The sequence below is a fragment of the Ostrea edulis genome, chromosome 2, assembly GCF_947568905.1.
Source record: "Ostrea edulis chromosome 2, xbOstEdul1.1, whole genome shotgun sequence".
NCBI classification, from domain to species: domain Eukaryota; kingdom Metazoa; phylum Mollusca; class Bivalvia; order Ostreida; family Ostreidae; genus Ostrea; species Ostrea edulis.
Window position 1 is genome coordinate 72491948 of NC_079165.1, and position 15601 is coordinate 72507548.

The 15601-nt window shown below is 34.5% G+C and overlaps 1 protein-coding gene and 1 long non-coding RNA gene across 3 annotated transcripts; both read right to left on the bottom strand.

Annotated features, from left to right (window-relative positions):
* Positions 1 to 4039: 4039 nt before the first annotated feature.
* LOC130052381 (uncharacterized) lies at positions 4040 to 12270 on the bottom strand. Of its 2 annotated transcripts, XR_008800720.1 has the most exons (4): positions 12148 to 12270; positions 11238 to 11374; positions 9441 to 9615; positions 4040 to 8313 (listed from the first exon to the last, which is right to left on the bottom strand). It is a non-coding gene; the product is annotated as an uncharacterized LOC130052381 (long non-coding RNA). The 2 variants fall into 2 exon arrangements; XR_008800719.1 differs by lacking the exons at positions 11238 to 11374; positions 12148 to 12270 and adding an exon at positions 10791 to 11226.
* Positions 12271 to 12344: 74 nt separating this feature from the next.
* Positions 12345 to 14088, bottom strand: LOC130052380 (uncharacterized). The gene has a single exon (XM_056157176.1). It carries the CDS (start codon positions 13983 to 13985, stop codon positions 12699 to 12701), a length of 1287 nt encoding a protein of 428 aa, XP_056013151.1. The 5' UTR covers positions 13986 to 14088; the 3' UTR covers positions 12345 to 12698.
* Between the last annotated feature and the right edge of the window lie 1513 nt (positions 14089 to 15601).

The following is a 15601-nucleotide window of genomic DNA, read 5'->3' on the forward strand; positions in this document are numbered from 1 at the left end:
ATCCAACGTAAGATTGATTACACTGAAGAATCAAAAGTATTTCTTCACTCAAATTTCACTATTTATTCATTACGACTTTCATATTTTAAAAACTTCACCAAAATTTGATAATGAATGTTATCATATAAAAATTTTCAGAATATATGCTGAATTCACTCAAGATTTATGACAAATGTTACTTTTAGTGATTTTTAAAATATTTTTGTGGGTCGATTTATGAATTACAAGGTAGACTTTTTTAATGCTAATTAATATGAAATGTGTAAGATTAAGTTCAAATAAAGTTCTTACAACATAATTATTCCATTTAGTGTTAAAAACTGTAGCACATATAGAAAAAATAACAATAATAGATTTAAATTGAGGTGATAATGCATTATTTGGGTTATAATGATGACTGTAGTAGAAATGTTTTCATCAGTGCTTTAAAAATTGTATTATTCAATGGATTATAAATTGAAAATTAACAGTGCAAAAATACTTTTGACCCTTGAGTGTAGTTCAGTTCAGTCTTGACCTCGATCAGAACAGATTTTTCTATTGGTCCATATTACATTCGATAATTTTGATAAGTAGACATTTGTTTGTTATCAGCTTTACTAGATGAGTTTCAGTGTTAGTTTACTTATTTTTATTTAGTTTTCTCACGGTTTCTTTTCTATGTAAAAATTCTATCGTTCTAAGGAAGGGACAGGTCGTCCCAAAAATTGAAAATTCATTGCTGTTCGTGTCGTTGGTCATTTTAGTCCTTACTTATTTGACGTCGTGTCTACTATTTTTAAAAATATGACACTTTTGATGTTAAATGTTGTTGTCTTAAGTTTTGTCGTAAGTGCTCCATAAAATCTTTGTTACTACTGTACTATCGTTATGAAAATCATTCAACATAGCTGTATTTCTAATGTTTGATGTCATAAATCAATCTCTGGAAGGTGTTTCGCGATTGGAATAATTTGCTGGACTACCTAAATGTTGCTGAGAGGTATAGTTCACCCAGGCGGTACATCTACATATGTAACAGATTTAAGTCCGGGGAACATTAAGTGGCAAGAAATGCATGATGTTCATCTGTTGCACTCAAAATATTTGACGGAACATTTTCAGCACGGATTCCCTAGAAAACATTGGATTGAAATTCCAATTTCTAAGTTAATGTTCAATCCACTATATAATTAGGTAAAGCCCCAATTTATCTATTTATTTCTCGGCTATAACACATGCCCACCGCCATACACCAAAAACACCCAAACATATTGAACACTTACCCACGGTAGTTCTAGGTTATACCTTGACCCAAATGATATACCTGTTCAACTAATTCCTTTTAATATATATTGTAAAAATACCCCCCAAAATGTACAAACATGCATGTCTTTCCTTACAATAATTCCAATGTTATTTATTACAATTGTTTTGAATCTAAACGAGAAATGTATGCATACGCGCCTGAAAACAAATAACAAAGTGCGGGGAAACTAATCAAATTATTGAAATTGATAATACACATGATACAGAGAACGAATTGGAATTATAAGAATCAAACATTCTTTTTGAAGAATTTATTGATGTGAAAACTCTGGACATTTTACTCACAAATTTTCAGAATGAATGAATAAAGGACAGCACAATTAGTTTAAAAATCAAGTTTACTTTGTGGTCCTGAAAACATATATACGGACAGCAGTATTATACAGATACAATATTAATAAGATTTAACCACTTGGGGTTAAATCCATTTATCAAAGGGAAACGTATATTGATTTACTGCTCGTTCGTGATTCTATCTATTCTCAGATTATTTAATCTTGTATCCACTCGTTTTCACTCGTTCTTATGGAACGCCGCAGCTGTCTTAAGGCTATAAAATATGCAGTATATTGTCACTGATATATAATATCAAGTTTATTCCTTATTCAATGGGTCTATTCTCTATACCATTAAGGCCATTTTTTATATCATTACGTCTACTTGATATAATATGTAGTGAAAAACCAATAACATGATGTCAAATCAATGTATTACATAGTTGGGTATACATAATATTCAATCTAAAATCTATAATATGTTGTCGAGGTTGTATTTCATTAAGTCATATTCATAAATCAGAGGGTTCAGACGTTATAAGATGACGTCAAAACAACATGTCACTCCGTCGTTTTAAACAACGACATCAAACACACACAATATCAAGTCTATCCTCTGTATCATCAAGTTCATTTATTATGACATGCAGTGAAAACACTATAATATGATGTCACAACAATAATTATACAGTTTGAATTCTGATATAACTTGTGAAAACTATATACCAATAAGTCATTTCTGCATGACATGTGGTTCAAATGTATCCACATGATGTCAAAACACCTTACTATCATTTCATTTTCTTATAACAGTTTGATGTGACTGTATGTTATTAAGTCATTTTTATATGATAAATTGCGAAAACGTTAAAATATAGGGTTTTAATTCTATATCATATAATCGTTTGCATATAAAATGTAGCTACATCATTTAATACACTGTCAAAACTATACACTACGTAGTTACTTTGATATATAATGTCGTGTATGTATATCATGTGTTTCGAAGACTTGCATTTGAAGTTTTTCACACAAGAGTCGATGCTTTGTATAAATCCATTTGAAAATGTCGGAAATGCGCCACATTCTGGAAGAGCTGGGCTTTGGAGAATACTCTAGACACTTTGAAGAGCAGGACATTTCTCCTGACATTGTGGGTTTATTATCAGCTGAAGAAATGAAGTCATTGGGAATTGGTAACAAGTCTGACATGGTTAAACTAAGATATGCATGTGTTTCATATGGTCCTCGAAGACCCGAACAAGATTTTTCTAGATTTGGTCCAAAGGAATTTGTAGTTCCGCAGAATGTCCTAGAAAACCTCTTAAACGACGGGTTTTCAATTAAAGAAATATGAAGACTCCTTTCAATCTCCGAAAGCACGGTATATCGCAGAATGAGAAAGTTTGGAATGTCCAAGAAAAGTTTTTCCGATATAAACGACATTGAGCTAGATAATTATGTTTTGGATGCGTCAAACAATTTTCCATATTGCGGAGAGAATATTTTAGGACAAATAATAAAACAGAAAGGTATAATTGTCCCACGCTGGCGTCTCAGAGATAGTTTGCATCGTGTGAATGAGACGGGTGTGAACGAAAGAAAAAGGGGCAGATTAAAACGCAGAGTCTATGATGTCAGAGGACCAAATCATCTATGGCATATAGATACCAACCATAAACTCATTCGGTGGCATTTGATCATCGCAGGATGCATTGATGGTTTCAGTCGTTTGATAATTTTCTTGAACTGTCTCGACAATAATAAAGCTGGAACATTGTTGAAATGTTTTACTGAGGGTGTTTCTCAATTTGGCCTTCCACTCAGAGTTCGTTCAGATAAGGGATTAGAAAATACTGCAATTGCTGATTTTATGATTGCCAATCGAGGAATTGGCAGAGGAAGCATGCTTACTGGTAAAAGTGTGCACAATCAAAGAATAGAGCGCTTGTGGAGAGATGTCTATACTGGTGTGTTGGCTCTTTTCTACAAATTATTCTACTACATGGAAGATGATGGGATTTTGGATCCACTTGATGATTTGCAGATAGCAGCTCTACATTATACATACATTCCATTTATAAATCAGAAACTAAAAATTTGGCAAGATGCTTGGGCTGGACATAGAATGAGAACAACAAAATCGTCCCCGAAAGCTTTATGGACCTCGGGACATATTCAGAATCCTACGGGCATAGACTTTGTCAATGCAGAATATGGAACTGAGGGTTTTGGAATAAATTCCAATGATCATGATGATGTAGATGGCAGACCAATCATTACCTCCGTTTCAGATAGCATGATCACTTCCGCTTGCAAACACCAACTTGACCAGGAAATAACTAGTTCTTGGAATTCTACAAATTTTGGAATTGACGTTTACTTAAAAGTCCTTGATATAATAAAGAACCATCAGTAAAATTGTACAAATGAAAATAAAGAGACAAAACAACAACTTTTAGAATTATATTTAATGTTGTAACAAATCAATAGTGTAGCTTACACAGAGTTTTCTATTCAAACAAAACCTAATGATCAACTCAAATGAGTTTCATCTACTTTTGGCTTGTTGATACATTGCTGCAATTTCTATCAATGTGTGTAGATGAAACATTTTTATTCCTCCCATAGGATGGTATCCTCATAAATAAAATTTATAATCATTCACTTCATACAAAGTACATGTATTGGCATTAGAAAGTTCAATTAATTGTCAGTAAGTTATTTACCCCCCCCCCCCCCCCCCCCCCCCCCCCCCCCCCCCAATTATGACAAGGTTTTTTTTAGTTAATATAAAAAAATCATAAACACTAATAACTTAAATACTTGTGCTTCCTATCAATTATAAATGTACAAATAAAGAAGAGACCAAATGACCATATTGCTCTTAAAAAACCCAGTATGAAACAGGTCCGAAATATACATGAATATGAAAATTTATTATGAATGGACAAAAAATATATCCTGCATCAAAATGAAGCCTGTTGCTGAAAGCTGACTTGCACAACCATGTGATGGTCTTTACATGTACAAGGTGCATAAAAAAGTGATACTTCACAACATATTTGAAGCAAAAACAAAAAAACACTTGTCTCCTTAAGTAATATTTCATCTAAAATGACGAAGTTTAGCAAGCAGTTATTTTCTCAAAATGGGGAAAATGAAAACTCTTGCAATTTGCTGCTCTTTAATACCAATACATTAAATTTGTATGATTTTTTTTAACTTACTCATTTTAGGAGGAGTTAAACAGGCAAACTACGTAATTCAAAACCCTGCAATTTTTCTCACAAATTAAACAAGAGGCCATGGGCCACATCGCTCACCAGTCACCTTGGCCCATATCTAAAGATTTTCCATATATATTTGCATTTAAAACTTTGGTCCCTATTATGGCCCCAATATACCACCAGGGACCATGATTTTTACAAACGTGAATCTGCACTATGTCAGGAAGCTTTCATGTAAATCTCGGCTATTCTGGCCCAGTGGTTCTTGAGAAGAATTTTTAATTTTCCCTATTTATTCCCATGTAAAACTTTGATCCCTTATTGTGGTCACAACCTACTCCAAGGGGCCATGATTTGAACAAACTGAATCTACATTATGTCAGGAAGCTTTCATGTCAATTTCAGCCCAGTGGTTCTTGAGAAGAAGTTTTTAAATGACCCCACCCTATTTTTGTGATTATCTCCCCTTTGAAGGAGGCATGGCCCTTCATTTGAACAAACTTGAAAGCCCTTCACCCAAGGATGCTTTGTGACAAGTTTGGTTGAAATTGCCCCTGTGGTTCTGGAGAAGAAAATGAAAATGTGAAAAGTTTACGCCGATGCCAGACAACGGACAAATTTTGAAGAGAAAAGCTCACTTGAGCCAAAACAATTCCTAGTCTTAATGTAATTCAAATCTTCAATACTCATACAAACATTCTGTAACATATACAAGAACTTTGTAACATGAAAACTTAGGTTGGAGTTGGGGGGACAAACATGCAGACAAAGACATTACAGTACCTTAATATGTCTGATTTAAAGACGAGCATAAAACAAGAGGCCCAAAGGTCTTATCGATCACCCGAGGATCAGTTAAAAGAATCATTAGTCCCAAGGGCCATGAAATCTAGAGGAATTTTTGTTCAGCATATCAAAGCTAAATTCTAATATTCGGCAACAGGATTAAACAAGATGTGCTCTGCAAACATAAATTACCCCAAAACTGCCCATACTACTGAAAAACTACATATTATATGATTTATGTCAACATACGTGAACACCAGATGAAGGTGATTAAAACTGTCATTTATTAATTCAATAAATGACAAAATGTAAACATATATACACAGAATCATTAAATAATGAAGAAGACATATATGGTAATTCACACCAAGAGCAAAAATGTTACAAGTACAAAATGACCAGACTTTTGACTAGAAGGACTTTGAGACAGAGTTATACCTGTAACTTATGGCAAGATGTAGAATACAAAAAATCATAAAGTAATGGATTTCAATTACATGTGGCATTGACAATAATACACATGTTAAATGTAAAGGAAAAACAATCTTCGACCTGCTACAATATAGACAACCACATACTGCCCAAAACAGAAGTACACCCATATGGGGCGATTCCCCATTATAACATGACGGATTAAATTGTTACAAAATCGCATCGGATGGCTTGTTACCAACCCACTATACGGCTATTTTGGACCAGCCCTCGAGTCACAACCCTTGTTCTGAAATTCAAAATTAGTGCGTACTTTTCTGCTGTTTTTTATTATACATTTAGTTTTTATACAGTTTCAGTAAAATTTAAGAAGTAAAGACAATAATCATTATGATAATGTTGGTCCCACCCTCAAACCAAAATCCCTACCCCTGTGATTATGAAATTTGTGTAAAACATTTAAATAACATCATCTTTATTGCTATTGATAATAAATTGAGTCAAAAACTACTATCCAGGGTATTATGAATTTATAATTTTGGTGGAGGCGTTCCTGCTTTTCATATACATGTAGATGTGTAGTTGTAAAGAAAGGATTTTTGAAAATTAATTGATTTTGGACAGTTTTTGCCCTGCCAGTGGTTCTTGAGAAGACTATTTTTAAATGACCCCACCCTATTTTTGCATTTTTGTGATTATCTCCCCTTTGAGAGAGGCATGGCCCTTCATTTGAACAAAATTGAATCCCCTTTACCAAATGGTGCTTTGTGCCAAGTTTGGTTGAAATTAGCCCAATAGTTCTGCAGGAGAAGAGGAAAATGTGAAAAGTTTACGACGACGTTGACAGACAACTGACAAATTTTGATCAGAAAAGCTCACTCGAGCCTTCGACTCAGATGAGTTAACAAGAGGCCCATGGGCCACATTGCTCACCTGAATCACCTTGACCCATACCTGAAGACTTTCCATATATATGTGCATGTAAAACCTTAGTCCCCATTATGGCTCCAACCTACCCCTGGAGGCCATGATTTTTGCAAACTTGAATCTACACTATATCACAAAGCTTCCATGTAAATGTCAACTTCTTTGGCCCAATGGTTCTTGAGAAGATTTTTAACGATTTTTCCTATATATTTCTATGTAAAACTTTGATCCTCCCTTGTGGCCCGATCCTACCCCCGGGGGCCATGATTTGAAAAACTTGAATCTGCACTATGTCAGAAAGCTTTCATGTAAAAATCAGCTTTTCTGGCTCAGTGGTTCTTGAGAAGAAGATTTTTAAAGATTTTCCCTATATATTTGTATGTAAAAATTTGATCCCCTATTGTGGCCCCATCCAACCCCCGGGGGCTATGATTTTATCAATTTAGAATCTGCACTACCTAATAAAGCTCATCTATAAATTTCATCTTTTCTGGCCCAGTGGTTCTTGAGAAGATTTTTTAATGACCCTACTCTATTTTTACCTTTTCTTATCTCCCCTTGGAAGGTGGCCTTTATTTTAACAATTTAGAATTCCCTTTACCTAAGGATGCTTTGTGCCAACTTTGGTATTCTATACATTTAAATTTGAAATTCTATTGTGGCCTCATCAACTCCCCTGGTACCAATATTTGAACTAACTTGAATGTGCATTATTATACAAGAATGCTTTCATATCAATTGGTCAGGTTCTTACTACACATTTTGAAGGAAGATCTTTTAAGATACATTGTGTAAATTTACATCAAACTTTGCACTAAAAATAGTCCTGTCCTGACCCAGACCAGTGCACTTTACTAGTTCTTCACTATATATGAAGATTATTTTATATTGATATAACAAATTTCTTTTAAATTCAGCAAGTTTTATGAAACAAATCCCCTAAAGCTGTACCCATGGACCCTACATACAAACTGTAGAATTTTTTGTAATAAGTATGTGGTGATACTTGTATAATTGTGTTACATATTCTTATAAAAAAAATTGAGACTTGATTGGGTGATAGAGAATGACTAAAAATTTGTTAAAAACTTAATGCAGTCCATAAAAGAGGTTTAAGAAAGCATAATCATATAATTCAAATAGCTTTTCATCTAAAGGAAAGTTCACATTTAAGTCTGGTTTTGGTCTTGGAAGCTGGAGAGAGTTGATGCATGTGTTGGCAGTTGGAATGAATGAGTTCATGACTTCTGGAAACTGGATAGTGGGTGGGATTTTGAACCCCAGTAGTGGCTCCTCATCAGCTCCTGTCACAAACTGTAGTACGTTTGCTAAGGACAAGTGTTCTCTCCGACCACCTGGAGAAGAAAGAACTTTACTAGACTTTATTTATGTTATTATATCATAATATCTGTGTAAAAAAATAAAGTAAACTGTCATTATTTTCAATCAGTGATTAACATTACATTAATAGCACCATCATGAAACAAGAGGCCCATGGGCCACATCGCTCACCTGAGTCACCTTGGCCCATATCTGAAGACTTTCCATATATATTTGCATGTAAAACCTTAGTCCCAATTATGGCCCAAACTACCCTTTGCAAACTTGAATCTACACTATGTCAGAAAGCTTTCATGTAAATGTCAACTTCTTTGGCCCAATGGTTCTTGAGAAGAAAATTTTTAAAGCTTTTTCCTATATTTGTATGTAAAACTTTGACCCCCCCCCCCACGGCCATGATTTGAACAAACTTGAATCTGCACTATGTCAGAAAGTTTTCATGTAAAAATTAGCTTTTCTGACTCAGTGGTCCTTGAGAAGAAGATTTTTTCTATATATTTGTATGTAAAACTTTGATCCCCTATTGTGGCCCCATCCAACCCCAGGGGCCCATGATTTGAACAAACTTGAATCTGCATTATGTCAGGAAGCTTTCATGTAAATCTCAGCTTTTCTGGCTTACTGGTTCTTGAGAAGAAGATTTTTAAAGTTTTTCCCTATATATTTGTATGTAAAACTTTGATCCCCCCTTGTGGCCCCATCCTACTACCGGGGGCCATGATTTGAACAAACTTGAATCTGCAATATGTCAGGAAGCTTTCAGGTAAATTTCAGCTCTTCTGGCCCAGTGGTTCTTGAGAAGATTTTTAAATGACCCCACCCTATATTTGCATTTTTGTGATTATCTCCCCTTTGAAAGGGACATGGCCCTTCATTTGAACAAACTTGAAAGCCCTTCACCAAAGGATGCCTTTTACCAAATTTGCATATCGAATACTTTGCTTGAAATTGGTCCAGTGGTTCTGGAAAAGAAGTCAAAAATGTAAAAAGTGTACAGACAGACGGACAGACAGACAACAGGCGATCAGAAAAGCTCAATTGAGCTTTCAGCTCAGGTGAGCTTAAAAACCAAAATGTCTACCTGGACTCTTTAAAACAGGAAAACATTCTCAAAACCGTTACACAGACTTGCATGTCTTACTTGCGACTTCTCTTAGATATCGAACAAATGCAGCGTAGACCTTCTTTTCAACTTCAATGTTGTTGCTGCCCTCTTGAGAAAATTGAGGCTTTAGAAGGAATGTGAGCATCCTAAATGTCAAGGGTAATGAATGTTTTTGGAAAAGGTACAGAAAACTTGGAAGCTGCATACAAATCTAAAAGAAAAATGCAATAGAATTAAGAATATACTACCTTTGATGAAAGTCGTCATCATGCAATCTTCTGGGGATTTACTATGTCAATCAATCTCAAACAGCATGAACTTGAATATCTTTAAACCCACACTATATTTTTTCCCTAATGCCATATTTTCAACAAGCTTTCATATCTATCTGATAGTTTGGGCATTTACTGGTACTGAGAAAATTCTAAAGATGTTTTCCAATATAAATCTATGTTAAAATCTATGCCCCTTCGTGGCCCCAGAGAATAGTTTGTGAAATATACAGAATCTGCATTATACTCAGTATAAGGATGTTTTCATATTGATTTGACAATTGTGGGAGCAGCCCGAGTCCACTGATTGAACAATTTAGAATGTACAATAATTCTTTCACAGAAGTTTTGTAAGTTCTTGTGAAAGATTTCGAATGATCACTACATTGTACCTATGTTCAATAATCCCTCCTCCCTTTCTAAATGCCAGGGTATGGTACACATGTAGATATGATTTAGTAATTTTTAAAGCCCTGTACACAAGAATGCATATGTGTGCAAGTTTGGTTCAATCTACAGATGATATCTAATAATGTGAGAAGTTTACAGATTGTGACAGACAGATGGGTAGACATCAATCATTAAGTGTTAAAAAAATCTCACATATTAATAAACCTTCAGCACATATTTTCATTGATTGTAACTGTTGATCGATTCCAAAATAGCACACAATTACTTATGTACACAGCATTGATGGCAAATTCATTACATATAGGGCTGCGACGATTCAGGGTTAGTTCAATTCCGTTTCGATTCAGAGCAGCACGATTAAGTTAGATTACGATTCAGTTCATGTTCGGTCCAATTTATTCAATAACAGTACAAAAATTTATATTCTTAATGAGTAGCATACTTCATCTAATTTCATTCAAGTTTTATTTAACTATATGCCGTCATTTGTAAACATCATATCTATAACTGCATATTTTAACTTTGATAAAAAAAGAAAACATTCACTAACAGTCTATTAAATTTTGTTATATTAATGTGCAGCATAGTTTTTGGATTATCATACAAATCTATTAGTCAATCTAAAATGTATATGATATTGTTTTCATTTATGTCAAAATTCAACAATTCTATCATAATCAATTGAGTCTTTGAAAATCTTTACTTCTCTCTCATATCAACTGTCAAATCATTTAATCTGTGTCATCATCTACGATCCCCAGCACTGACAGAAAAGTCATAAATCATGTAAAGATACACTGCAATGATCTGGCTGATCATATTCTGTTGCCCAGTTGGTACATGTATCTGAGTGGTGAAAATGTTAAATCTCAACAGTCATGATTTGATTCTCTGTTGTATAAAAATACACGTCTGCACATCCGCCATACTTGTTGTTTTGGTGCATGCAAAATCTAAACCAAACCGAAATCCGGAATTTGTAATCAGTACATAGAATCGAATGGTATAAAACTCAATGTATTGGAATTTTCGGTGCACCGCACAGCCCTAATGTACATATATCCATAGCACTTTTTCCAGTACATGAGTAAATTTGATATTCACACAATTATGAAGGTCTTTGAAATCAAAATTATACTAGAAGTATTACTGTATACAGTCCCAATGTCTCAAGCCCTCCTCTCAAGCTTGTTATGCATGGATTGTCTGTGGAATCAGAAAATATCTTCTGGATTACATCTGGGTCCAAAAAAGTTGGGATTTTGCCATTTTGTAGAATACTTAAAGCTGCAATACAAACATACTTGTAATCACATGCATTTAAACTCCAAAGGTCTGTAACATTATCATTTATAATACATTAAGATAACATTCAAGCTTCTATGTAAAAGAGTTCCTGTTAGCTTAACTTAAGAGTCTCCCTAAATTCTGAAATCAGCTTTAATTTACATTGTACATCTTAGTATCTGTATCATAATTTATGATAAGTCTTTTTTAAAACCCTACTTTCCCTGAACAAGGTATTTCATCGACCAATCAAGGGCCCCGGAAGGCATTATTAACAAAAAGAAGCACATTTTAAACATTATTTCTATAAAAACTCAACAATATTGCTTATTACAGAATCATAACAAGGCATCATTGTCTCTAGTGTTGATGATGAAATATTTCTATACTTTTGTGTAAAAGTAGATGTTAATAAATGTACAAAATTTTATTCATACAATAACAAGAACATATAATTCTATTAGATATCGCTACCCCACCAACCCCCTAAAAAGAAAGAGAAAACAATTAAAATCATGATATTATACACCAGGAGTACTTTAATATGATTATTCAATATATTGTAACATTTGATTATTCATATGTTACATTTATAGTAAAATTGGGAGGGTACAAAATTTATAAGGCAAATCCCCCTCCCCTTTTGGTCTTTTGGATGACAGTTTTCAGGCCAAAGTGTCTTGGCTCTTTGCACTGAAATTTCTTGTTTGACATTCGTTTAAATGTAGTTACTTAATTAGCACACTATTATAAATTAAAAGTTTAATACAAACCAAAAGTCTTTCCAACAACTTCATAATCTTCATGAAGTAATTCTCTCAGTCCACTGTCAAAATATTTCTCCTTGATGGCCTGCAAAACTAATCTGAAAAACTCCTTCCTGGGGCCTCCATAATCTACAGCCATCTACAACAAAAAGTATATATATGCATATAAATTTATGCATAATTACATAGTTTGTAAATCCAAATCTTGATACAATAATAAAATATCCCCCCTCCCAAAAGTCAATATTCACTAAACTCAACAATATTGTCATCTGTTAGTGCTTTCATCCTTTAGAATTTTGACAGTCACACTTCATATAATAAAACTTTAGCATTCCTAGGTTGTTTCTCTACTCTTCAGCCATATTGTTATCTTCGCTAGCCAAGGGTTTGTGATCCGCCGCTCCGCTTTTCTACACCTGTAGAGAAGCGGAGAGGATCATAAACCCTTGGCCACCAAAGATGCCATATTTGATGTCATAATCACCCCACATTTGTTCTTAAAAGTAATTTGTTACCATTTTTTTCAAATTTTATCATCACTCTATATGCATTTCTTAAATATCTATACCAACCTCATCATAAAACTGTACTTCTAAAGTCTTTCTAAGATCCTCAATTCCTTTGATTTCATCAAACGATGTCTCCAAAAGATGAGTTCTGTCTACCAAAATGAAGTTTGTGTCGCCTTCAGAACTATTTGTAACGTCAACGACTTCCAAAGGTCTACCAGTCACCATTTCATTTTGAACTTTACGCAAAATTTCAACAGGGTCCAATATATTTTGTGTTTTGCAAAAATTAACTATTCTATTTGTCACACCTGTTACAGTTTCAACATGCACAGGGGTTGCAACACTTTCATCCTTGATGGATGGGGTTGTAACATTTTCAAACTCTATCGATGGGGTTGCAACACTTTCGATATCAACTGTTGGGGCCACTGTAAGGGTAATGTCATTACTTTCGAATAGGCCCTGAAAAAAACTCATTCCATTAACATCAACTGGTACATCAGTTTGCACGATTTGTGTTACTGGCACTATACTGGTAGTATCAACATCTGTAGAAACTGAGGGTGCTTGGTCACATGTTTCTGTGTGTTTTCGTAGTTCCCTTACTAAAAATTTTCTTCCACATGTCACACATTTTTCTTCAATGCTCAATTCTGCCAATTTTTCAGGACGATTAACGATAGCTTCAGTCGATAAATTTTTCTGTATTGGTCTAATGTATATGGTAACCTGTGGGTTCACATTTTTCTGCAATTCTTTAGCTGACCATGAACAGTTTATTAAAGTTAAATCTCTGCAGTTTTGAGTACTGCGAAGTAATTCAAAACCACCCCCATCTGCTAATTTTGGAAAGCCGACAAAATCACCATCTTCATTTACTTCTTTCGAAATAAGTGTTTCTGCTAATTCCTTCTCATCATCAGATTTTTTCAAAAGAATTTTTTTCTTTCCTAGTCCTGCTTTATTCAAAACTTCTTTTTCGTTGCCGTTTGGGACACTCTTCTGTCCTGTGTGTGCCAAGCAGAGAAAATGCAGCGTGATAAACTTTTCTTTCTTACGTGATCTTTTCCCAGGTTTACTTGCTGAAGTGCGAGAATAAGGGCTGAATAGGCGCGATCTTTCAGAAATGACAGAAGTTGAAGGTTGATGTTTCCTTAAATCGAGAAGTTGTTTCAGTTTATGCCTCAATCCTATTGTTTCTATGCCCAACCTTTTTAATTCATCGTCCGATAACATACATATCATTTCTTGTGAAACGTTTTCCCTCTCGAAATTTTCAAGAACGTTAGGTATACCTAATTCTTCAAGTATTTCGCGTAGGTCCTCCATGTTTTATGACTTTTCGCGCCAGAGGATCGTGTGGTTTCGCCCCATAGGTGGTTTCGCCCCAATTTAATACAGGTAACGTATATAGTTGAACACTGCGCATGCGCGGATCTAGAGGGGGTGGGGGGTCCGGACCCCCCCCCTCCCCCTCCCCCCGGAATTTGCAAAGATAAAAAAAATTACAATATAACGATTTATAAGAAAATTGAGTTGACTGTTATTATATTATATATAATAGGTTCGACCCCACCCCCCCTGGAAAAAATTTCTGGATCCGCGCCTGCTGCGTTATTTATATAGTCGGGTCCCCCCCCCCCCCCCCTTTTACCTGTGTAGAATCTCTTACATATTTTGACTGTAAACAAATTTCGAAAATGAAAAATATATTTTTAAAAGGTTTTTAAAACTGCGAAATTAGAAAAAGTGCTCATAATCTCAGAATTGAAAGTGAGAGGTAAGAATAACACTGACGGAAAGAAAGTTATACTTAAAGGAAATAGGGAAAAGAATTTGCAAAATGTGTGATAGGAATTGTGTGGAATTTCAATCGGCGATACCACTCGACTACTGTGACTGGGGCGAACATGTAATTGAGGCGAAACCACCAGGATTCGGCGAGAGAAACTCCGAATGCACTTTAAATCATTCGGAATACAACAACATAATATATAAAACCAACATAACGGTGTATTGTCTTGACATCGTATAATAACGTAGCGGTATATGTAACTTATGAACGATGAAATGAAACCTAACTTTGACAATGTGTTATAAATATTTCACAGCGCATCATTTAAAACAGAGTAAATAACAGTAAACACGAGAAACTGATATAAAATTTTTACTTAAATTATTATACATTGAACCACATGTCATGTGAAAAGGATTTAATGATGTATTGTTGTGACATCATATTATAGTGTTTTCACTGCATGTCATAATAAATGAACTTGATGATACAGAGGATAGACTTGATATTGTGTGTGTTTGATGTCGTTGTTTAAAACGACGGAGTGACATGTTGTTTTGACGTCATCTTATAACGTCTGAACCCTCTGATTTATGAATATGACTTAATGAAATACAACCTCGACAACATATTATAGATTTTAGATTGAATATTATGTATACCCAACTATGTAATACATTGATTTGACATCATGTTATTGGTTTTTCACTACATATTATATCAAGTAGACGTAATGATATAAAAAATGGCCTTAATGGTATAGAGAATAGACCCATTGAATAAGGAATAAACTTGATATTATATATCAGTGACAATATACTGCATATTTTATAGCCTTAAGACAGCTGCGGCGTTCCATACGTTCTGCTACATTGATGATAACAAGTCGTTCCCGGGTTTTTAGTGCTGCCCGTAACTGTCGGTGTTAGCTCTTATGACGTCATATTGTGCTTTCGTCACAATCATCTAGAAAAATCACCCTCCCTCCCATATCCCCCCTTTTTCGGGGGGGGGGGGGGCTGACACTTTTGATAGTCGTGTACATAATTTTGTAGACTAGTTGATGATATCATTCAGTTTGATTACATTATTTTTTCCTACGGGTACTGTTGTTTCATTTTCTTTTGATTTATATTACAGGTCAAGTCGA

Bases quoted from the DNA above. Each gene is read 5' to 3' on its own strand.
- LOC130052380 (XM_056157176.1), bottom strand. From the start codon at position 13,985: ATGGAGGACCTACGCGAAATACTTGAAGAATTAGGTATACCTAACGTT.